The sequence below is a fragment of the Bidens hawaiensis genome, unplaced genomic scaffold (assembly GCF_021521415.1).
Source record: "Bidens hawaiensis isolate Kalapana, Puna unplaced genomic scaffold, B.hawaiensis_p1.1 tig00005502_1, whole genome shotgun sequence".
Classification (NCBI taxonomy): domain Eukaryota; kingdom Viridiplantae; phylum Streptophyta; class Magnoliopsida; order Asterales; family Asteraceae; genus Bidens; species Bidens hawaiensis.
In genome coordinates this window covers 849,745-874,946 of record NW_027491354.1, presented here as the reverse complement: position 1 = coordinate 874,946, position 25,202 = coordinate 849,745, and the positions used below count along the sequence as shown (strand labels likewise).

General features: G+C 39.7%; 2 protein-coding genes across 2 annotated transcripts; one reads left to right on the top strand and one right to left on the bottom strand.

The window, feature by feature from the left end:
* Nucleotides 1-2,254: 2,254 nt before the first annotated feature.
* Nucleotides 2,255-21,221, top strand: LOC143630005 (uncharacterized). The gene is made up of 8 exons (XM_077099126.1): nt 2,255-2,945; nt 3,013-3,062; nt 18,440-18,655; nt 19,517-19,677; nt 19,756-19,856; nt 19,940-20,121; nt 20,270-20,368; nt 20,882-21,221. The coding sequence occupies exons 1-8, from the start codon at nt 2,255-2,257 to the stop codon at nt 20,972-20,974; spliced, it is 1,593 nt and encodes a 530-aa protein (XP_076955241.1). The 3' UTR covers nt 20,975-21,221.
* LOC143630012 (putative sphingolipid transporter spinster homolog 2) lies at nt 21,126-24,945 on the bottom strand. The gene is made up of 15 exons (XM_077099131.1): nt 24,893-24,945; nt 24,660-24,791; nt 23,958-24,059; nt 23,750-23,854; nt 23,606-23,681; nt 23,447-23,521; nt 23,278-23,380; nt 23,144-23,198; nt 22,392-22,468; nt 22,225-22,301; nt 22,024-22,137; nt 21,822-21,941; nt 21,617-21,745; nt 21,309-21,387; nt 21,126-21,226 (listed from the first exon to the last, which is right to left on the bottom strand). Exons 3-15 carry the CDS (start codon nt 24,005-24,007, stop codon nt 21,126-21,128), a joined length of 1,161 nt encoding a protein of 386 aa, XP_076955246.1. The 5' UTR covers nt 24,008-24,059; nt 24,660-24,791; nt 24,893-24,945.
* Nucleotides 24,946-25,202: the final 257 nt, after the last annotated feature.

Here is a 25,202-nt window from a genome sequence, read left to right as displayed (position 1 = left end):
TTTGATTTACATTTATATTAATACATGTAAAAACCGAAAATTTAAAATGGGTCGGGTTTTCGGGTTTGAAAAGCAAGGAATGTTACAGTACGTGTTTCATTTTCTAATTTTTACTGCTTTTATACGTTATTAAACATGATTTTCTTGTGTAGATCCGTCGATTGTTGGGGATGATACGTCGCAGAAATTACCATCACCAACCCCAACATTCGAGAAACAGCCATCTCCTCCTCCAGAGAAGGAGATGGAAGACAAGCCTTTTACCCCTCACACTGAAGCAAATGTGGAGGGGTCCAATCTTCAGTCAGGAGCTAACGACTCCTTAGACTATCTTTTTCAGTCTGGGAACGTTGTTGGTTCCCAGAATGATAACACAGAAGTCAATGAAGTGGGTTTCAGGATTCATGAATCCCCATCTCGATCTCCTCCTCAATTTTTTTCTACTTCCTCACCTTCGACTACGGGTGCAGGAGGGAGTTTCCAGTTAGACCATTTGTCCATGATGTTGGGGGAGGTTCGACGCATGGTGCTCCTCAACAGTCCTCCTCGATCCCCATTCGTCTTGAAGCTTCAAGTTCGCGTTATTACAGAGAGGCGAATTTAGGGGAGGATTACCATCTGTTTGTCCGGGCTTGGGACATTGTCAATGGGTCTCGGTTTTCCGACCCTGGGACTTGTATGAGTTTTGTTAAACACTGCGTGCCACCTGCAGAAATGACGCACCAACGTGAACGTTCCTGCCACGATCTTCCAACCGATTTATCTTTTTCCTTGGCCAACACTTTGGCCTGTAGCTAGGAGATCTTACGCGAATGGCGTACGATGGGCGGGAAACTAGGTGAAGCTTCTCGAGCTGTCGAGACTGCGAAAAAAGAGGCTAAGGATCATCGCTTGGCAGCGAGTACAGCCAAGTGGAAACAGATGGATGCAGAGATCGCTCTTAAGGGTGAACAGGACCGAAATGCCGCTGCTGCTCGTCAATGGAAGGAGGCTTGCGAGAGACAAAATTTTGTGCTTGAGGCTGCTCGCGCTGAGCCCCAAAAGAAGAAGGATGACCTGGCGGGGGCCCTTGAAGCCAATTCGGCTTTGGAAAGCCAGGTAACCCGCCTAGGCAACCGGATCCAGGAGCTTGAGGCAGAACTGAAGTTGCAGAAAGAGCAATCTGAACTTAAGGATAAAAGCGCTGCTGAAATGCAAGATGCTTATGATTCTTTTCTGCAATCTCGCGCGGAAGCGGAGACTCGTTCCTCTGAAGCTTCTAATGACAAACAAAGGATAGCGGATGAGTTGCAGGAGCTTCAGAGCAGGGCGGAGCGTGCCAAGCGAGATCGACAGTGGTTCCTCACCCGGGGGCTTGATTCTGTGAGTCTCCCTTATATGTTATTCATTATATACTTCATGTTTGTGATGCTAATAAATTACTTTTTTCCTTTATCAGGTCATCCGGCATATTAATGGAAGCACTGAGCTTACTGATTGCTTTGCGAATTTAATGACTGCTTCCTCTCAGGCCAGCCACGTGAAAGGCTTTAATGAAGGGATGGAGTAGGCTCAATTTGGTCATACCTTTGAGAATCATCCGCTTCACGGCCTTGATGTGAAGCAAGAGTATGATATGCGGATTAAGAAGTATGACAGCCTGGTCTTTCCTTTACAAAATATGCTTCCAGAGTTTGCATCTGCCGATGATGGCGTGCAACAATTAAGGATCTATTTAGATGATGAATCTGAGGACGCCTCGTCTGAGGATAATTCACCGAAAGCTCCGGAGGACATACCAGCCTCTAACCCATATAATAGGTTTAGACTTGAAGACTTTGTATTTGTTTCTCCATATTTTTGTAACCGTCTTTTGATTATTAATGGAAAGAAACTTTTTGTCTTGTGAATATTACATTGTTTGTGAGATAATATCTTTGCGAGATATTTTTGAAATTTGAATCTTTGCAAGTTGGATGATTTTGATGACGTGGCGGAAAGAGGAACATTAAGGGGCAACTGACAAGACGTGTGTGACGCCTTTTGACAATCTGTTCGTACTTTCTTGAATCTCCCGCCTGACGTGTCAATCATCTAACGGCCCACGTTTTCTCTCTCTTCTGCCAGTCAGTCGGTCGCATTTACTGCGAAGAGTATAAATAAATCATTCATGGTCTCCAATTCTACTTATTTCTTTCAAACTCTTTTTCTCTCAATAATAGTTCTGAGACTTCCATATTCTGTCTTTCGATTTCCTTACTTATATTTCATTCAAATGGCAGGCGACAAGAAGAATCCTCCTTCTATTCATGAGGTTGGATGTAACCTTAAAGAGAAAGACTTTGATGACATAAAGAATGTGTATGGTCTAGCGCCGGCGTGGGAGGCTGAACGCCCGGCCGATGGTGCAGTTGCCACTGCTCCGCCAGCGAAGAAAATGGCCGTATATTTGGACCATATTACGACGGGGAACTTCCGGCTACCTGTGACAAGGTTTGTCCGATCCGTCTTGACGACATATGGGATTCATTTATCCCAAATTCATCCCTTTAGGATGTTGAGAATTCGACATTTCGAATTCTGTTGTCAAGTCCATAACTTCGAACCATCTGTTGGCATGTTCGCCATATTCTACAAGATGACTTTCCGCGATGGTTGGTATGGTTTTGCCACCACCGGGAAGGGAACTATCGGCTTTGAATGGATCCGCAGCATATACGAATGGAAATCAAAGTTATTTTGGATCCGGGAGGACGTTATTCCGTTTACGATGGCTCGTCGTAAACCGGAAGATGCGCCACCTGAAGTCCCAGCTATCGAATACGAGGATCATCCTTGGTTCGTTACTTTGACCAAGACACCGACACCCATGCATCCCATACACGAGGGGGCGATGGTAAGTGCTAAGATGAGTCCTTTATGGCCGTTCCCTGAGTTGGAGCCCTATTATGAGAACCAGGACAAACGTAAGTATGCTATTAGCTTCATTCTCGATATATCCCTCACTCTTAACTTTTATTCTTTCTCATATAGGTGAGGGTTCTGTCTTCAGTACACTTTTGGACCACGAGGAGGGTCTGATGGTACGTCATCCGATTGACTCAAAGGACGCGCCCATCTTGGAGCATACTCGCAATAACTTCCTTTTCTCCACCACACTTTGTCACACCCGGCCCTGAGCGGCGGAAACAGCCGGGCGCGCACGAGTGGGGATTGATAATTAAGCACGGGCCATTGCAAAACATTCAAAGATTTTTATTGCGCATGAGAAGTTTAGTACAAACACATTACATTGTTCAAAGATTACAAAAAAAAAAAAACATCCAAGTATAAAACTGAAGATTTCCTCGCCATATCCCCTTGCGCGGCGGGTAACCGTGCGCATCGAGGGGATAAAACCAAAATCTTCCAAAAAGCTTGTTTTAGATGTTCAGTGTGTGGTGCTCTAAGTGTGACTCCATGCGCTACCTAGTTATCTCCTGAAAGACACGTAAAAACATTTGAATCAGTATAAACTGAGTGAGTTCACAAGTTTTAGTAACTTGATAAAATCATTCTGAAACATTTCTGGCAACATCATTAACATCTGCTTGGTAAAATCGTATTAACACATAATTCTGACAATATTCTGATAAAAATCGTTCCGCGGGTTACGCGTGAACAAATTCTGGATACGGTGCTCGTCTATGTAAGTGGCGCAGCCACTACGAGCTAAAATAACGTAAAACCGTCCCGCGAGTTACGCGCAGACGTTTCTGGAGAAACTGTGCTCGTCCATGCAAAGAGGCATTGCCCCTACGAGCTAAGGATACCGTCCCGCGGGTTACGCGCAGACGTTGTGCCGGAAAACAAGGCGCTCGTCCATGCAAAGAGGCGCGACCCCTACGAGCGGGCTCAACCCCATAGTACTGCCCCATGCCAGGCACTCGTCCATGCAAAGAGGTGCGACCCCTACGAGTGGGCGGATCAAACCAGCAGTCCCTACCCTTAGAGTTCCAATGGTAAAGTGATCACTTACTCGAGTTCTAGCGCACATACATTGAAAACCTTAGATAACCGATTGCATTGCTCATCATGAAACATAACTTAAACACATAATCGCTTGCATAGCTTGTAAGTATACCATGATAAAACATTATTTAAGTACGTGTCCCTCGCCCCGAAAGCAGTTTAAAAACAGTGAAAACAGTGAAAATAGGGGCTGTGAGACTCACCTGTGGTTCTTGTTAAGGGATTAATCGAGATTCGGGTTTTCTTGGTGTTGGCCTCGGAATCGAAGGTCTAGAATACGATTAAATAACAAGTATATATATTAAGATCAAGAAATAGGAGAATATAAGGGTTGGATAGTAGGTCTCAAGGTTATATTCTCGGCTTACCTAGTAACAGGATCGGAGCTGGAAACAACGGATGCTTGGGAAAGGATTAGTGCAAGTTTGTAGTTCTTTGAAGTGTGTTTTGGGTGATAATTTAGGCTACAAATTTATAGGCAAACTCAAGGGAACACAATCCCTTGCTTTAGGGGATTGAAATCTTTTCATATCTAAATGTAATGATGATAAAGTATGGAAGTTATTATTATTTACTTAAGAGTGGAGTGGTGGATAAAAGATTTTGATTTGATTTGGACAGAACATGCAGGTCTGGGGTTGGTGGGAATAGGGTGGCTGACAGTTGACTTTTCATGTTACAGTGTGCTTTTTCAGGTACTTTTGTCAGTGTACAGTAAAAAGTGGAAAATCTCTGAAACACGCTACTGTTTCCTTTCGGGCGGGAGTAATCTCCTTAACTGGAGAATAGACCAAGTGTTCTGCGCGTATAACTTGGTGCGCATAGCTTTCTGCGTATAGGACATGTCTTTGCTGCGGGTAGGTGCGTAACCTTCTCGCAGTTAAGGACATTTGAGTTTCATTTGTAGATTCTCCAGGTGGTCTTGGTATTTCAACATAGTGATCAGTCATGTTGAAGTCAATTCCATCTTGGAGCTTCAGACAAACTAGCTCTCAACGTTCCCGCCATGCGGGTAGGTTAGTTCCCTTCCGCACGCGCATAAACGATGTAGGATGCACCCGCCTTAGCATCATGCGGGATGGTCAACCCATAGACAACATAATGTTTAAGTTACATGAAAACATAAAGCAAATCATTCACGCATGGCGCATATAACATATGCTCACGCTGGTTCTTAACATGGTGCGCTCGCGCAGGTTGCACATAACAACTGCACGCGCTGACTAACATGGCGCGCTCGCGCAGGGCGCACATAACAAATGCACGCGCTTAATATTTACAATCACCTAATTATTAGGTTGATTACTTAGCTTATGGGTTTGGGAAATTACCGGTTGTCACATTCTCCCCTCGTTAAACGAATTTCGTCCCGAAATTTTGGAGACGTTGCTGGCAGAAGCCATGTTCTGAAAGAGGTGTGGGTATTTTGTGCGCATCTGGTCTTCTCTTTCCCAAGTGAATTCAGGCCCACGCCTCGAGTTCCATTGAACCTTTACTAACTTGATTTTGCTTCTGCGTAACTTTTGTTCTTTCCAATCGGTTACTGCTATGGGTTCTTCTACGAAGTGCAGCTGTTTGTCAATATGAATTTCTTCCAACGGTAAAATCAACGTTTCGTCAGATAAACACTTCTTGAGGTTGGATACATGAAACGTATCATGAACTCCACTAAGTTCGGCGGGTAGACGGAGTTTATAAGCAACTGGACCGATCCTCTCCAGGATCTCAAATGGTCCAATGTAGCGCGGATTTAGCTTTCCTCGCTTACCGAAACGGGGGACTCCCTTCCATGGAGAGACTTTCACAAGTACTTTATCCCCTACTTGAAACTCCAACAGTTTCCTTCTCATATCAGCATAACTTTTCTGTCTGTCGCGTGCTGCCTTAAGGCGATCCCTTATCTGAAAAATCTTGTCTGTTGTTTCTTGGATCACTTCTGGACCAGTCATTTGCTTGTCGCCCACTTCAGCCCAACACAGTGGGGATCTACACTTGCGCCCATATAACGCTTCAAACGGCGCTGCCTTGAGGCTTGTGTGATAACTGTTATTGTAAGAAAATTCAACCAACGGAAGGTGGGTATCCCAACTACCTCCAAAATCGATCGCGCACGCGCGCAGCATATCTTCCAATGTCTGGATCGTTCGTTCGCTTTGTCCATCCGTTTGGGGGTGATAAGCCGTACTCATGTCCAGTCGAGTACCTAACCCCTCTTGTAATGATCTCCAAAACCTTGAGGTGAACCGACTATCTCTATCAGAAATGATGGACACTGGGACTCCATGTTTTGAAACTACTTCTCGAATATATAGTCGGGCTAACTTTTCCATTTTATCAGTTTCTTTAATCGGCAGGAAGTGCGCTGACTTAGTTAGCCGATCTACAATAACCCATATAGTGTCGTAACCCCCAGGTGTCCTTGGTAGTTTGGTGATGAAATCCATGGAGATTTGTTCCCACTTCCACATGGGAATTTCTGGCTGTTGAAGTAGCCCCGACGGCTTCTGGTATTCAGCCTTTACCTTTGAACACGTCAGGCACTTACTGACATGTGTCGCGATGGCGCCTTTAAGATTGGGCCACCAATACAACATTTTAACATCTTGGTACATCTTGTCTGCGCCAGGATGTACGGAATACCGCGTCTTGTGAGCTTCGTTTAATACCTGCTCGCGCAGTCCTCCCTTGAGAGGGACCCATATGCGGTTGGCAAAATATCGAGTGTTCCCTTTAAGTTCCAAATTCTTAATCATACCCCCAAGGGATTCAGTTTTAACAAACTCTGGTTTCAAGGCTTCTTGCTGAGCGTCTCGGATGCGCGTAGAGAGCTCTGCGTGAATTGTTAGCTTTAGGGCCTTGACCCGTAGTGTTTTTATTCGCTCCTTTCTGCTTAGCGCGTCTGCTACCACATTCGCTTTCCCCGGATGATACTTGATCTCGCAATCATAATCATTCAACAATTCAACCCATCTTCGTTGCCTCATGTTTAAATCCTTCTGATTGAATATATGTTGGAGGCTCTTATGATCCGTAAAGATTACACATTTCGTACCGTAGAGGTAATGGCGCCAAATCTTTAGCGCGAAGACAACCGCTCCAAGTTCTAAATCATGCGTTGTGTAGTTCTTTTCATTGGTCTTGAGTTGGCGCGAGGCATACGCTATAACTTTGTCTCGCTGCATAAGGACACATCCGAGTCCCTGGTGTGAAGCGTCGCAGTAAACGACGATGTCATCCGTCCCCTCTGGTAAAGATAAAATTGGCGCACTACATAACTTCTGTTTCAACATTTGAAATGCCGCTTCCTGATTCTCGCCCCAAATAAACGCCTTGTCTTTCTGAGTTAGCGCGGTCAGAGGTAGAGCTAACTTGGAGAAGTTCTCAATGAAGCGTCGATAGTAGCCAGCTAGTCCAAGGAATTGCCTCACCTCAGTTGGGGTTTTTGGCGCTTCCCAGTTTTCGATGGCTTTAACCTTAGAAGGATCGACGTGTATTCCTTTCTCGTTTACAACGTGACCGAGAAAGTGAACCTCTCTAAGCCAAAACTCACATTTAGAAAACTTTGCATACAACCTTTCTTTCCTTAACAATTCCAAAATCAACCTCAAGTGTTGCTCATGCTCGGCCTTGGTTCGAGAGTAAATTAGAATATCATCTATAAACACAATCACAAACTTGTCCAAGTATGGTTTGCACACACGGTTCATCAGATCCATGAATATAGCCGGCGCATTAGTTAGCCCGAAAGGCATCACTAAGAACTCATAATGGCCATATCTGGTTCGGAAGGCTGTCTTTGGCGCGTCTTCCTCATGGACCCTAAGTTGGTGGTATCCTGACCGTAGATCTATCTTCGAATAATAACTGGATCCCTGCAACTGGTCAAATAAGTCGTCAATCCTCGGTAAGGGGTACCGATTTTTGACTGTCAGCTTATTCAGCTCCCTGTAGTCAATACACATCCGGAACGAACCATCCTTCTTCTTAACAAACAGTACTGGAGCTCCCCAAGGTGAAAAGCTTGGGCGTATGAAACCCTTATCCAAAAGTTCCTGTAACTGATTGGATAGCTCTTGCATCTCAGATGGAGCTAATCGATAAGGCGCTCGGGCTACTGGCGCAGCTCCTGGGACCAAATCAATTCGAAACTCGATTTGTCGCGGTGGCGGCAATCCGGGCAGATCTTTAGGAAAAACTTCTGGAAATTCGCGCACTACAGGTAAGTCTTCAATTCTTCGCTCATCTCCCTTCTCTATTACATGCGCCAGGAAGGCGTAGTACCCTTTCCTTAGGCACTTGCGCGCCTTTAGGCACGAAATCAGTTTCGTCGCAACTCCCTTTCTTTCCCCTTGAATCATCAAAGTTTCTCCGTTCAACAGTGGAATCCGAACCTGCTTCTCATGACAAACAATCTCCGCGAGATTCTCGACCAACCAATCCATACCTACCACAATATCGAAACTTCCCAAATCTATTGGCAACAAGTTTATATTGAACTCATGACCTCCCATGACTAATACACATTGCTCAGTCCTTTCATTCGCGCATAACTGCCTACCATTGGCTAGTTCTATAGTATAAGGTTTGTCTAGCCTACTGGTCGCTAAGCCCAGGGAGTTTTTAAACTCATGGGATATAAAACTTAGGTCAGCGCCAGTATCAAATAAGACAGATGCATAATGACCGTTAAGCAAAAACGTACCGGTTACCACATTCGGCTCTTCCTTTGCTTCACCCGCGCCGATCACAAAAGCTCTCCCGCGAGCTTGGTTTCCTTTCTGTGGGCAATCCCGACTGAAGTGTCCAGGCTTCCCGCATGCGTAGCAGCTGTCGCTCGATCCAGCTTCTCTGATGCGACAATTCATCGCCTTGTGTCCTGGTCTGCCACATTTGGCGCATTCGATTTTTGCGCATTCACCCTCGTGGTGATACTTGCATTTGCTGCACCATGGGCGAGGCCCGCTGTATCCTTTCCTTGATGGTTCCGCGGCTTGAATCGCGTAAACCCTTGTGCTTTCCTGCTTCTTGGGCGGTGGCTGCTTGAAGTCTGACCCTCGGTGGGAGTTCCATTTCCTCTTGGAGTCAGAGGTTCGCTGCTCGTTCAAGCGAGCGGTCAACATACCCGCACGAACCGTATCCCTTGTAAGGGTGATGGCTCGCGCAACCGCCTCGTCAAAGGTCGGAGGTGCGGCGGCGTTGAGCGGGACTCTAACGACAGGAGGTAACCTAAAGATGTACCTCTCGATTTTCTTTTCTTCTGTGTTTGCCATGTCTGGCACCAGCTGGCAAAGCTCGTTGAAACGATTGGTGTAGGCATCGATATCCGTTCCTACCATGGTGTGGTTCCAGAATTCTTGTTGCAAGCTCTGAATTTCTGCGCGAGAGCAGAACTTTCTCATCATTTCTTTCAATTCTTCCCAGGTCTTGTGAAGAGCAACTTCTCGCCCCAAAGTCTTTACTTGGAGCTTCCACCAAGACGAAGCTGCTTCTTGGAACATGCAGGTCGCGTAAAGGACCTTCTGGTTTTCACTACATCCGCTGATGGAGAGAACGGTCTCCATCTTGTCAATCCAATTGTAGAGCCCAATGGCTCCTTCGGTGCCTTTGAACGGCCAAGGCCTACAGGCCATGAATGTTTTATAGGAGCATCCTTTGTTCAAGGCTCCTGATTCGGGTTCTGGGGTCTCGTTCTCTTGGCGACCCTGACTAGATTCGGCCTTGCTGGCCTCATGCGTTGCAATCGCCTGCGCGATTATTTCTGCGAGCTCCTCGGGTGTCATGGTAATTCCCTTGGCTCTGGTTGGAGGCATTCTTTTCATAAAAAGAAAATATAACAAACTTAGCGCATGTACTCAGAGCACATAATGTTCTTATCTCTAGACACTGTGACCCGTGTTCCTAAGTGCGTGTGTGATTTTTCTTTTGAAAATATTCTTTTGAAAATATTCTTTGAAAAATATTTCATGCGATTCCCCAAAGGTTATAGTCTAGGTTAAAAACTTCTTTTCCTAGTTCGCTATAACCAGTGCTCTGATACCAATCTGTCACACCCGGCCCTGAGCGGCGGAAACAGCCGGGCGCGCACGAGTGGGGATTGATAATTAAGCACGGGCCATTGCAAAACATTCAAAGATTTTTATTGCGCATGAGAAGTTTAGTACAAACACATTACATTGTTCAAAGATTACAAAAAAAAAAAAAACATCCAAGTATAAAACTGAAGATTTCCTCGCCATATCCCCTTGCGCGGCGGGTAACCGTGCGCATCGAGGGGATAAAACCAAAATCTTCCAAAAAGCTTGTTTTAGATGTTCAGTGTGTGGTGCTCTAAGTGTGACTCCATGCGCTACCTAGTTATCTCCTGAAAGACACGTAAAAACATTTGAATCAGTATAAACTGAGTGAGTTCACAAGTTTTAGTAACTTGATAAAATCATTCTGAAACATTTCTGGCAACATCATTAACATCTGCTTGGTAAAATCGTATTAACACATAATTCTGACAATATTCTGATAAAAATCGTTCCGCGGGTTACGCGTGAACAAATTCTGGATACGGTGCTCGTCTATGTAAGTGGCGCAGCCACTACGAGCTAAAATAACGTAAAACCGTCCCGCGAGTTACGCGCAGACGTTTCTGGAGAAACTGTGCTCGTCCATGCAAAGAGGCATTGCCCCTACGAGCTAAGGATACCGTCCCGCGGGTTACGCGCAGACGTTGTGCCGGAAAACAAGGCGCTCGTCCATGCAAAGAGGCGCGACCCCTACGAGCGGGCTCAACCCCATAGTACTGCCCCATGCCAGGCACTCGTCCATGCAAAGAGGTGCGACCCCTACGAGTGGGCGGATCAAACCAGCAGTCCCTACCCTTAGAGTTCCAATGGTAAAGTGATCACTTACTAGAGTTCTAGCGCACATACATTGAAAACCTTAGATAACCGTTTGCATTGCTCATCATGAAACATAACTTAAACACATAATCGCTTGCATAGCTTGTAAGTATACCATGATAAAACATTATTTAAGTACGTGTCCCTCGCCCCGAAAGCAGTTTAAAAACAGTGAAAACAGTGAAAATAGGGGCTGTGAGACTCACCTGTGGTTCTTGTTAAGGGATTAATCGAGATTCGGGTTTTCTTGGTGTTGGCCTCGGAATCGAAGGTCTAGAATACGATTAAATAACAAGTATATATATTAAGATCAAGAAATAGGAGAATATAAGGGTTGGATAGTAGGTCTCAAGGTTATATTCTCGGCTTACCTAGTAACAGGATCGGAGCTGGAAACAACGGATGCTTGGGAAAGGATTAGTGCAAGTTTGTAGTTCTTTGAAGTGTGTTTTGGGTGATAATTTAGGCTACAAATTTATAGGCAAACTCAAGGGAACACAATCCCTTGCTTTAGGGGATTGAAATCTTTTCATATCTAAATGTAATGATGATAAAGTATGGAAGTTATTATTATTTACTTAAGAGTGGAGTGGTGGATAAAAGATTTTGATTTGATTTGGACAGAACATGCAGGTCTGGGGTTGGTGGGAATAGGGTGGCTGACAGTTGACTTTTCATGTTACAGTGTGCTTTTTCAGGTACTTTTGTCAGTGTACAGTAAAAAGTGGAAAATCTCTGAAACACGCTACTGTTTCCTTTCGGGCGGGAGTAATCTCCTTAACTGGAGAATAGACCAAGTGTTCTGCGCGTATAACTTGGTGCGCATAGCTTTCTGCGTATAGGACATGTCTTTGCTGCGGGTAGGTGCGTAACCTTCTCGCAGTTAAGGACATTTGAGTTTCATTTGTAGATTCTCCAGGTGGTCTTGGTATTTCAACATAGTGATCAGTCATGTTGAACTCAATTCCATCTTGGAGCTTCAGACAAACTAGCTCTCAACGTTCCCGCCATGCGGGTAGGTTAGTTCCCTTCCGCACGCGCATAAACGATGTAGGATGCACCCGTCTTAGCATCATGCGGGATGGTCAACCCATAGACAACATAATGTTTAAGTTACATGAAAACATAAAGCCAAATCATTCACGCATGGCGCATATAACATATGCTCACGCTGGTTCTTAACATGGTGCGCTCGCGCAGGTTGCACATAACAACTGCACGCGCTGACTAACATGGCGCGCTCGCGCAGGGCGCACATAACAAATGCACGCGCTTAATATTTACAATCACCTAATTATTAGGTTGATTACTTAGCTTATGGGTTTGGGAAATTACCGGTTGTCACACACTTAGCCCGGAACCTGTGGTTTCCGAGGTAATGTATGCTAAAGGGGTCCAAGGGGCAGAGCCCCTGGCTGGGGTTGAGCTACCAAGTTAGCTTGGAAAAATTTTATTTCCATTAACTGTCTTAACACATTTTCCATTAGGATTTTAATTTAATATATAATTCGTCCACTTGTCTGCTATAACAAATTAAGCCTAATTCGTTATCTGAACATAGCCTGATTCATAGCCTAATTCGTTATCAGAACATGTCCTGATTCGTTACCTTAACTTAGCGAATTGGTGAGTAACAAATCACCTGATTCGTTATCTTACATGATCCGGTTCGTTATCCTAGTTCGTTAGCCTAATTCGTTATCTTGACTTGATTCGTTATCTTGACATAACGAATTGGGTGAGCTAATTCGTCATCTTGACATAACGAATAAGCGAGTAATGAACTATCTGATTCGTTATCTTAATATAACGAATCATCTGCAATTCTTATCCAGACTTTGACTCAAGAGTCAAAGTCAAAATCTATACGAACATACACGGTCAAAGACCCTCAGATCTGCAATTACTCCTCGAATTCGCGATGAAACAACATGATTTAGGTATCAATGGATTCGTCTACCCGGCGCGTACAAACCCCAATTACCCAAATACTTAATATCACATTTTAGATGGTGCGATTTATGCATATACATACACGGCTCGTTTATCAATCGATTAACCCATCAAATATTAATCAATTTCAGTAAGATTTATTGTGTTGGATTCGCTTTTATCATTCTCATACAGATCTAAGATTTTCCAAACAAATCCGAGCCTAAACGAACGATTTCTAATTATAAACGTACCATAAACGAGTCGATCTACGAACACGACCTTGTATTGATGTTGGTTTGGTTCATCACGACGTTCCAGCACCAACAAGCTCGGATTTCACCTTCGGATCTTGGCTCGGGTTATAGGATGGTGTTTGTGTGTGTTTTTAATGGTGTAGGCTATGGTGTAGAGATGGATAAAAATGGAAATGATTAGGGTTTAAAGGGTATTTATAGGACCTAAGGCCCATCTTTACTTCCACTAAACCAAGCCCGCTACCTCTTTATCATTATTATTATATTATTATTTTTATTCCACTAACTCAATTAATTCACCCGACGCAAATATTATATTAATAACATTCTAGAAATTTCAGGATGTTACATTGGTTGTTACCAACGGAAAAGACATTTACTTGCGCTATTATCCGAGTACGTTGGTGCACAATCCCAACTGGAAAGGACTTTACTTGCTCATTTACACTTGTTCATGGAATTGTAGATTTTTATGTACTTATATCAAAACTTGTGTGAACTCACCAACTATTCATTTAGTTGACATTATTTTATATATATGTGTGTATAGGTTTAAGTTCAAGAAAGAAAATCAAATTATTGCAAGAAATGAGAGAAATGAATATGAGCCACTAGTTTTATTTTAGGTTTTAAATATTTAAAATTAAATAACAAAGATGTTAATGCAACAATAAATGCACTCTCTTTCTCCAATTAATACAACTAATATAACCATAATAAATATCTCTAATTAATATATCTAACTAATTTAACTATAATAATTAAAAAGATAAAAACACTAATTTAGTTTTATTTTTTATTTACACATTCTTCATTTTATTCAACATAAATACAATTTATTCATATAATACTATTTCTTTATATTAAAAAAATAATTTCCACTAAATATATTAGCATATATCAACGTATTTAAGTTCGATAAATATACAACCTACACAAAGTTATATAACCTACACTAGTTTTGCGCAATAAAAACGTATAATCTACACAAAGTTAAATAAATATACAACCTACACAAAGTTATATAACCTACACATGTTTTGAACAAGTGTAGATAATCTACACAAAGTTAAAATTTTCGTGTGTAGGTGTTTTTTGTATGTAGGTTATATGTTTTCGTGTGCGTGTGTATTTTATTGATGATAAATTTTGTGTGTAGGTTAAATGTTTTTCGTGTGTATGTTATATGCTGTCTTATTCTTAGAGCAAATGTAGATTATACGTTTTTGTGTAGGTTGTATGTTTTTTGTTGATATCTAATGCAAACACATGTAAAATTATTTTTTGGTATTATTAATCATAATGTAAGTATGTGTTGATGGATATTAATATATTGAGTTGGAAGAAATTAGTTTTGGATAGAAAGAAATTTTAATGTATGAATAAATTATACGTGTGTAGGATAAAAATTCAAGAAACAAAAATTAAGTTATAAAAATAAATGGGTTCTTAATATTTTCTAATTATAATAATTTATTTAGTTATATTAATTAAATAAATAAGTATTATAGTTTATTAGTTATATTAATTGAAGAAAAAGAATAATTAATAATTTCTTTATTTAGCTTTAAGCATTTAAAACTTAAAACAAAACTAGTGGTTCATATTCATTTCTTACATTTCTTGCAATAATATCATTTCTCTCTTGAACCATCCCCTATGTGTATATATATATATATGTATGCTACAGGTACCTTATTTAGAGGATGATGCCGTGACAAACACATTAGTACTTAGGATATTTAACTTAAATGGACGAATTTCTTAAATGTGTATTTCTTTGTATTTTCTTTGTATTTCTTGTTACAAACTTGTGTACTTGATGTTTAAATTAATTAATGATAATATTGTAACTTAATAGAGTCACATGTGTTTTGAGCAATATTTACGTCACACTCGGGCGTATTCCGCTTTAGTCGAGGCGTTACAAGGCGGGTGGTGGTGGCGAGGGCAGGTGGTGGTTGAGGAGATGGATTGAGATTGATGATGAAGAAGAAGAAGAAGAGAGAGGGGGGGTTATATATATATATAGATATATATATATATATATATAGAGAGAGAGAGAGAGAGCAAGGTTAAAATAAGTAGATTTTTCCTAAGAAGTGTAGGAAGTGGGTTTTCACCATTATATATGATTAAACACACCGCAGCTAAAATAAAACACACCGCACAATAAACACACTTTCCATATCCACCGTCAGATAACATATTTAACGCACCAGATTACTTCTTACACTTCTTAGACACACTTCACTTCTTATTTTATCTCCACCCTATATATATATATATATAATTTCTTTTAATTAATAAACAAATATGTGAATTTACAACACTACCCTCATGTGCCTTGCACATGACTATATTTAACGTAAAAAGTTAACTGGGTTAGTGTCAAATGACGTAACGTGATACGGATTTGAAACACGAAGTATGATTTCTACTATTTGTTTGGCTAAAGGACGTCCACTGAAAAAACGTTCAAACATAAAGGACGTCCACTGAAAAAACGTTCAAACATAAATGACGTTTTTTGCCATTTTGTCTATTTTTAAAGATTAAAAAATTTAAACTACTATTTTCATTATTTTTGGATAAACTAATTATCTAACAAACTATACAATATTTTGTTACGCAAATTAATTGTCACATTATATGGCTCCTGAGTTCTGTCATACTGGTAGATTGTACCGATCTGGTTGTTAAAACATTAGTTATAAATTATGTTTACAACTAGTCGGAAGGTGTTGGGCGTTTTGGACCATGACTGCTACAAGAGGAATTACCAGAATCATCATCGGGAAATTGATGCCATTACCTGAACAAGAACTTACGGACTGCAAGAGAGTGGTGAAGACCAGGGGTGTGAAGTTGGATACGTGGATGATCACTAACGTTTTCAAAATTGAAGAAACACTAATCGACCCCGGGGCAGATTACGGATAATCTGGGGGTTAAATAGATGTTTCCCACGAGGGGTTAGACCCGGCAAAGATGGTTCTTCTGATAACCTGCAAAACAGACACCGTGAGCTCGTCACTGAGAAGGGGGGGGTCCCTCCTTGTGACCACCCTCCGGCGTGAGAATCAGACTAGATTGCTCTTGAATATAAGTGTATATTAAGAGATTGCTAGAGCAGATATCAGGTATAAGATGTAAGATACAAGATAAGATGAGATGATCATACCATTTGGGGTATTTATAGCCGAAGGTAGGTTTCCAAGAGGGTATAGCCGGTTGAATAGTATTCCTGTTCTACCAACTGTGGCCTACGCACATGTCATGCTGGTAGTTGGTGGGTAGGCAGCGGCTGACAGTGACCAGGCCTGCTGTGTACTATTCCTTTTCCACCAACTGCAGGCTATGCACGTGGTATGACAGGAGTTGGTGAGTAGGTAGCGGCTAATAGTGACATACAGTACAAGAGCATGCTGCTCGCCATACTGTTGTCAACGGGTTGTCGTATCTCTGGTCAGATCTTTTGCCCATACCTCGTCAGGTACAGTACAAAAGATCTTCCAGTATCGTACGGACTGGCTCATTTGGGCGGGAGTATTCCCCCTCCCGCCTTTGTGCGGGATTGTTCCCGGCTTTGCTCATTCCTTCAGGTGACTACTGAATTATTGAGAGCTAAGTGCCTTGTGCGTGTAGCCTTGCTGCGCGGGTGGCCTTCCCTGATGGCTTGTATCCGCAGCTGCGGGAACAGGCGGAGTACACCATTGGGAGGCATTTCCTGCGGGAACAGCTTGCGTACTGCGCGTAAGGACGTCACGTCTCTGAGCATGGTGGGTCCTGCGGATCCAGTTGGTTTCTGCGCAGACGTCTCTCTTCAAGGTGAGTCCTGCGGGTCCAACTGGGCTCTGCTGGGACCTACCTCTTCAAAAATATATGCACCATCATTTGTCTTTTCGGTACGGTTGGGTTCTATTTATTATTTACTGGCCCAATTGATTGTGAATCAAATTTAAGATATTCAATTTATTTGGTTTGTTACTTGTGGTGGCCAGAACCGAATTCAAATAACAAAGTCATAAAATGTTGTTACTTTCGGGGGACCATCTTTTAATTAGAGTATGTATGGACATCATAAACTCAATAAGTTGTTTTCCATGAGAAGGCTAAAATGTCTTTCCACACAAAAAAATTTATAAGTTTTGCTATATATATAGGGGCTCCGAAGTGAATAATTATAGCGGAATGTATGAGGTGCATTTTATAATTAAGCATCACATGTTTATTAAAGATATTGGTGTCAAAAAAATATGATAGAACAAATAAAAAGTCAAATTGTGATTTTTCCTTCTTTGCTTGCTTTATTTTTTCCCGTTAATTACGAAATTGTCACAGCTTCCATCTTAGTCATTGATTTGCCTCTATCATGAGCCTAGATTGACCTCGTATACTTCTCACTTAGAAAACTTCTTATTTGCATGTGTGTATTCCTTGGAGACAAGTGATTTTCAAAAAGGAGCTTCAAGATTCACTACTTAATCTTGGCATTTTGGTTCGTTGGCTAGCATGGCTTGCTTTGGTACATGTTTAATGTTAACAAAAAGAGAGAAACATCAAGTTCCATCATCTACTATGATAACTTATCTAACTACAACGTTGTAATTTTAAGCACCTTATAGCTGTTTTCGGTTTCGTAAGCTCTCACAAATCTCACAAATGAATTTTTAATAGCACATTTCAAAAGTGCTTAAAACCGTTGCACACTTTTATAGGTTCCATCATCAAAACATAAAAAAAATATATACAAAATCCCAACATCACCTTAATCTCGAAACTAAATCTAATAGGTCGAATATGTGTTTTATAAAAAGCCTTATCATATAAACTTTGTTTACCATATAGTGAAATAAAATGACTAAGCGACTAATGATTTACATGTACGGTGGTATGGTTTCTCCATTTACAAATGTAACGTTATGAGTTGAAAAGGTAAAAGAGAAATCCGTGCACCTATATAATGTTGGGAAGTTTTTGAATAAAACGGGCATCTTAGATTTCTGCGAGTCGTGAATCACTATCAGATCAAAACTATTTGTAATTAATATTTTTTAGCAAGTTAATCTCCAATAGTAACATATAATATAATGGGAGAATCAAAGTATATTATGGAATTTGAGTATGTGCAAGTTGGATCCCTGGTTTGTAGTTATGGAACAAGTTTAAAAGAAAAACAAAGAATCAATATTTTAAAACCTAATAAATAAATCATTGGCCGCTTTTCATAAAATATAAAGGAAAAAAAATAACAATAATAAACCAACCACATGGCGTTGTATATAATAAAGTAAATGGAGTGGTGAATCAGCAAGCATTACATTACGGTGAATTGGAAACCTGTTCATCATCAATGGCGGCGGCTAGAGTAATGGTGATAATCGGCGCATCAAATCAGCCGCATCTCCATTCTTCTTGAAGCCCCACCTCCGATTGAATAACAACGCGGCCAAATTATTAATCTCAAAAAAGAGGGGTTTTGCGTGTTCGGCTCTTTACAAACCCGATGTTAAGATCCAGGAGGAGGGTCTACCAGAAACCCTTGATTACAGAGTTTTCTTCCTCGATAATTCTGGCAAAAAGGTAAACCTTTTTGTTCGATTCATGTAGCGGTAGTTGATTAGATCTTTGATTATGAATTTATGATTGAATTCGAAATTGGTTGGATGTTTTAGTTGTTGATTTAGGGTTTATATATAAATCTGAAATGAAAGTAGTAGCATGCTAATTTAGGGGCGGCAATTCTTGCACGAAATGATAAAAAAACAGGTTTTGGGTCGATTCGTTTAAAACAACGGGTCATGCTCAGCCTAAGCTGTTATACAAAATGTCACGTTCGGGTTGACTTGTTAGGGGTCATGTTCAGTCTAAACCTTAACCGAAGTCATCAGTTACCTCATTTTATTAACCAAGCAGTTTCCGGTTAATTGGTTCAGTTTATTTGGTTTGTTTGTCAGTTTTTGGTTTGGTTTGGTTTGGTTCGGTTCGGTTCGGTTAATAACCGCAACCAAACTTGGGCTAAAATTTTCGTTTAGAAGTACATGAAATGGAGGTTTAAAAGTAAAAAAGCTAGAATTATATGAAAATGTGAATGGTTAGGTTTGGTTAATTTCGGTTACCAAGGGTACAACGATACACCGATAACCAATTTTAGATTGATTCTGTTTTCGGTTCGGTTATTACTATAACTCGTTTAAGTGTTAAAAAAACTTGAATTTTTTTACTTACACTTACAGTTTGCAATCTAGTTTTCAAGTAAACTCTTAACATGATATTTAACGTGGATCAAATGGGTTAATTTGTGACTTAGAATTGGAGTTTAAGTTCTTGAAGTTTGCATTCTTTAATCTTGATTAAAGGGAGATGTTGTTTTCTATCATATAATGGTGTTTGAATTTGAATGTTAAAAGGTATGTTAATGGTGGTTATTTGTGTTGTTTTAAGGTTTCACCTTGGCATGATATACCGTTGCACACGGGTGATGGGGCGTTTAACTTTATTGTTGAAATTCCTAAAGAATCGAGTGCAAAAATGGAGGTTGCTACTGATGAAGTATTCACTCCCATTAAGCAGGATACCAAAAAAGGGAAACTTAGATACTACCCGTAAGCCATTCATATTTCATATTGACTATTTCATAATTCATCCGTGGCTTATTGACTTTTGTAACGTTTATTTCCCAGTTATAATATTAACTGGAATTATGGGTTGCTTCCACAAACATGGGAAGACCCGTCGTTTGCAAACCCTGAGGTTGATGGAGCATTTGGAGACAATGATCCAGGTAAATGTGAATCTCATTATTTAATATATGTGTCCCGTTATATTTTTGTTACATTAAATAAAAAAGCTAAACTATATCTGCAGTTGATGTTGTTGAAATTGGTGAAAGCCGTGGGACTATAGGTCAACTCATGAAAGTCAAACCCTTAGGTTGTTTAGCTATGATTGATGAGGGAGAACTTGACTGGAAAATTATTGCAATTTCGTTGGATGATCCAAAGGCTTCACTTGTTAATGACGTCGATGATGTCGAGAAGCATTTTCCGGTATGTTATTTTTAAAACTATATCAAACTAATGTATTTTTTTCAAATAAAGTGATTTAGTATCTTCACTAGCTTGTATGCATTAAAAATACACTTAGGTTGACTTCCACCTGTTAGAGATAAAACATAGATGAGTTGACTTTGTGTAGGGTACGCTTACTGCAATAAGAGACTGGTTCAGGGACTACAAGATCCCCGATGGTAAACCCGCCAACAACTTTGGTCTTGGAAACAAAGCAGCTAATAAGGTATGATAATCAATTCACTGCTCGGGTCCCATAAATTTTCAAACTTTTTTCATACATTTAGTTTTAGAGTAAATCACATTTTTCGATCTTTAGGTTACAAATTACAGATTCTGTTCTATAACTAAGGCAGTTACAAAGAACGTCCATCATACGAAAAGTTGTAACACACTACGTCCTTTCGACTAACTAGTGTTATAAATTCTGTTAGTTTTGTAGCAAAATGACTGTTTTACCCTTCAGGAACAAAATGTGTAATTTTCACCTAAATAAGAATAATTAGATTAAGAATTGTAATAATTACATATTTTGTCCTTTAGGTGTAAGGGAAAAATAGTCATTTTGTAAGAAAGTTATAACATAACATTTAACACCAGTTAGTGGAAAGAATATTATTTGTAATCATCTTAGTTATAGGATTGAACGTGTAATTTGGGTAAACCTAGAGTACGAAAATTGTAATTTACTCTTTGTTTTATTATTTAAACGAAACTAATAATCTGAAACAAATAACAGGATTATGCTCTGAAGGTGATCACCGAGACAAACGAATCATGGGCTAAGCTTGTGAAAAGATCAACCCCAGCCGGGGAGCTTTCACTTGTGTAAATTCAAATTTAAAAGACTGCCTCGGTATTTTTTACATCATTTGTGTCGTAAAGGCAACTTGGATATTTTTTTTAATTCTATAAGTTTATGAGAACTTGTAACATAAATCGGGTCACTCAAAATTAAAAGCGAGTTGATGAAGTTGCTATGTTCATGGTTCGGGAGAATGAGCGGTTCTTTTGCCCCTCTCATCTTCACTTGCAGGTGTCCTGTTATCTTCTTCATATCTATCAACACTAGGAAGAAAGACACCTGCGCGAAAAGTATTAAATAATATTATTTTTTAAAGAATATTGCTACCTCCAGATTCAGTTAATGAAAAGCACCACCATACCTATAGACCATATTCCAGCTGCCAAAAACAGCATTGAACTCAAGATCAAAGTAGATTTTCTCCAGTTTTTAAGCTTGTCCTGTTTAACATGTAAACTATTAATTCATCATCAAAATGATCCAAAACAAGCACAAAAAATAATCATCCAACTGCAAAAAATTAATAAGGCTTTTGTCCTATTAGAAAGTATAAAAAAGGGGCAACTTCATAGTTCCTCTAAAGTCACTCATGTTCTATTAGGTGTTTCAATCTTTTGTAATTTTATAAATGTTTATATTCCTTATTTTAAATATGAAATGAAGGCAGACCTGCATAACACCAACAAGTGGTGATGAGGGCACATCACCAAAGACATGAATAGACACAGTAGACATAGCCATAGCCAATGGTTTCAAGCTTGGTTTAACAGAATGAATTGACACAAAATTCACTGGACCCTACACTCAAAAAGTATGTAAATCAGTAACTATTTTTCATGGTTACAGTCAGAATATGTAGATCGAAAAAAGTTACCTGAGTGGCGAAAACCAGTATCTCCCCAATTAGAAAGAAAACGACAAAAAGGTACATGTTCTTGAAACAAAAGGCGATAAAGCAAAATACTGCCCCAAAAAATGTTGCTGTAGAAAGAAGCTGTGGATATACACATATTCAATCAACACAAAACATAAACTTATTGTTAGGCCTGTGAATAAATCGAATGAAAATTGTGTACCTTAAAAGCATTAGGGATTGTTGAACCCATACGGTCAAGAACAAAGCCACCCGACAATGTCCCCACGATTCCACCCACGATTGTTATCCCTCCGAACATCAGGTCAGCATCAGTCTACGAAAGATACGAAATTTCCTTCTTATTTTAATTAAAACTTAATATTTTCTTGAAAACTTCTCGCTTTCAAGTTGCAACACATACCATATGATATATGCTATAGCCAGCCTTTGGTCCCCAATATGAATAAGCCCCTATGACAAAATTATATGAAATATAACCTACAAACACCATCCAAAAATAACCAATTAATATGTCACATATTTGTCACATGATATCTCTTTGCAAAATAGTGTATGAAATATAATTACCTAAAACATTTACTACATATGTCCTCTCATTCAAAAGAGATCTTACATCATCCAAAAAACTAGTAACATGTCTAGACCTGCAAGAAAACTTAAGTACCCTCATAAATTTAGATATAAATTAATAAAAGTCAATTTTCATTATTTTTAGGAAAATTGGTTTTTATTGGTCCCAAATATTGGCTTTTGGTCATTGCCGGTCCCAACTAACGAATTGATTACTGATGGTCCCAACTTTTAATGTATTTGTTCCTAACGGTTCGCGGCTAACAGAATCCTAACGCCGTTAGTTTCAGGTCGCCGGAAAAACGTTTTTGACCGGAAAAGTCAATTTTTTTGCTAGAAAACACCACCTGAACACCGCCACCACCACCAATTGACTCACCACCAACCAACCACCATCACTTAAGCACCATCAACTGATTCCGACGATGATTCTAGGGTTCCGGCGACCTCAAAAATTGGGGCTTTTACTAGAAAAAGGTTTCTAATGGTACGATACAAAGTTACATTGATGTTTGGGACAAAATTGTTGAGTTTTCGGGATAAATTGTGTGTTTTCCGGCCAAAAACGTTTTTCCGGCGACTTGAAACTAACGACGTTAGAATTCTGTTAGTCGCGGACCGTTAGGAACAAATACGTTAAAAGTTGGGACCGTCAGCAGCCAATTCGTTAGTTGGGACCGGCAGCGACCAAAAGACGATAGTTGAGACCAATAAAAACCAATTTTCCTTGTTTTTATCTAAGAACAAACCTTGATTTTTTCTTTGGCTTTTCACTTGAAGTGGCCTCTTTTTCTTGTGCAATACCTGAATAAATAAACAAAAGCTATAAACTAAAATATCAACTTATAAACAGCATAATGCAAAAAAAAAAATTAATAACTACCTTTGAGTTGCAATGGACTCATTACAAAACCCAAAATAACAAATGGAATCATCAAAACCGCCTCACCGAAAAACGCATAACGCCAACCAAAATCACCTCCAATCTAAAAACATATAAGATTATAATAACATGTGTTATAAATGTTACAACTTATACGGTATCTACTTACCAATCCACCGTAAACATAACCAAGTGCAACTCCAGTAGGTATACACATGTAAAATATTCCCAACCATGCTGATCTCTGTAATAAAATAAAAGTTTGGATATTGGTTGATACTTGATAGTGTTCATTTTAGATCAACAAAATGAAGGGTCAAGATTTAACCTGAGCTACAGGTGCGTTTTCATCAATGAACGGAGCTGCAAGACTTATGAACGAAGCTTCACCGACACCAACTAACCTGAAAACAACAATAACAGAAATTTGTATCGTGGTGATGACGTGACACAAAAAATGATGTTTGCTCACATTCGGCAAACGGTAATAGTCCAAAAACCGATTGAAACCCCACAACCCATTACGGAGAATGTCCAAACTGTTAGCCCAACTGCAATAAGCCTAAAGGGGTTGAAGCTGCTCAATAAACAACCACCAAAACATACTTTATTAGCAGGATAAAATAAGTAAATAACCTAGTAGTTTATAAAATTAATGTAGATGGTCATGAAAAGTTTACCTTTTGGCCATTGATGCAAATACCGGAGATGCTAAAAGAAGTCCAACCATAAATGCAGAAGACAGAATACCATCCTCGAAATTAGTTATTTTGAACTCACCCCTGTAAAATGTTTAAGTACTCATCACACAATATGAATCAAATTACTTATATTTTAGTTCATAATCAATCACTCATTTTAAATGAAACAGGTACCAAAAAAGTCGTTAACAAACCATTTCTCTACATGTAACTGAACCAAAAGTCGAAAATTTCTAGGGAAACTTAACCAAAAGTCGAAAATTCAGTTTTCCGGGTTTTTAAAAACCGTTATGTTTCGATCTTTTTGGTTTTTGCAATGGGTCTGGTTCGGGTTATGTTTTTTTTTATTTTGCCATTTGGGTTTGAAAATTTTGGGTCGAAAAATATGTCTTAAAAAATTTAGGCCGAAGTTTCGGTCTCAATTTGAAACTGGCATTTGGGCCTAAATTTGTTTACCTGCATGCACTATTCATTTGTTTTTTATAAATTACCTAACTTTAAAGAATAACACTTATAATCCATAAATTCAATAAAAATAGTCGGTTGTATCGTTCTTTATGAGTTTGGTTTGGCTTTTACGGTTCGGTTTTTGATATACGCAAAACCAAAAGCGAACCGGAAATTAAAGATACGCTCCCTAAAAAAACGATAAGGTAACCAAAAGTTCAATAAAGCACTTACTGAATTCCAGTACCATGTGAGCATTCCCCATTAGATTTACAAATTTCTGGAACACCATTCACACCTGTACTCGCGATCACTCCGCGATCCAAATACGTTACCAAGTTAATCAAACAATATAACACAAGCAACCTGTGATCACCCAACCAAACTTTAATATAAAAAACACGAACAAATCGCAGATCCACGATTTCCCGATAAATTATTTAAGAGCATGATCACAAAACAATTACCTCTTGGGTGTAAACCAAGAAGCCGAATCATTTACGTCGTTGTCAATCGAAATAGCATCCGAATGATTATAATGTTGTTCGTTTGTGTGGGATCCTTCATCTGCAATAATGCCCATTTCATGTAATGTATGTGATATGATCTGGTTAGAATTATACAGAAGATGATATTAGTGGAGATTTGTTGTTGATGAAGAAGAAAGTGCAAGGAAAATGTGTTGTCCATGAAGAAACTCAACATATCCGTTTGGTTAAATTATAAGGTAACAGGTGTCACATTCTCATATCAATGTGCTTAATTTCTGTTTTAAAC

Bases quoted from the DNA above. Each gene is read 5' to 3' on its own strand.
- LOC143630005 (XM_077099126.1), top strand. From the start codon at position 2,255: ATGGCAGGCGACAAGAAGAATCCTCCTTCTATTCATGAGGTTGGATGT. The intron at 3,063-18,439 runs GTACGTCATCCG...GGCGGCGGCTAG, and splicing joins ACCACGAGGAGGGTCTGATG to AGTAATGGTGATAATCGGCG. The intron at 20,369-20,881 runs GTATGATAATCA...AACAAATAACAG, and splicing joins GAAACAAAGCAGCTAATAAG to GATTATGCTCTGAAGGTGAT.
- LOC143630012 (XM_077099131.1), bottom strand. From the start codon at position 24,007: ATGGTTGGACTTCTTTTAGCATCTCCGGTATTTGCATCAATGGCCAAA. The intron at 22,138-22,224 runs GTATGTGTTGCA...TATCTTTCGTAG, and splicing joins GCTATAGCATATATCATATG to ACTGATGCTGACCTGATGTT. The intron at 21,227-21,308 runs GTATGGTGGTGC...CTTTTCGCGCAG, and splicing joins AGCTGGAATATGGTCTATAG to GTGTCTTTCTTCCTAGTGTT.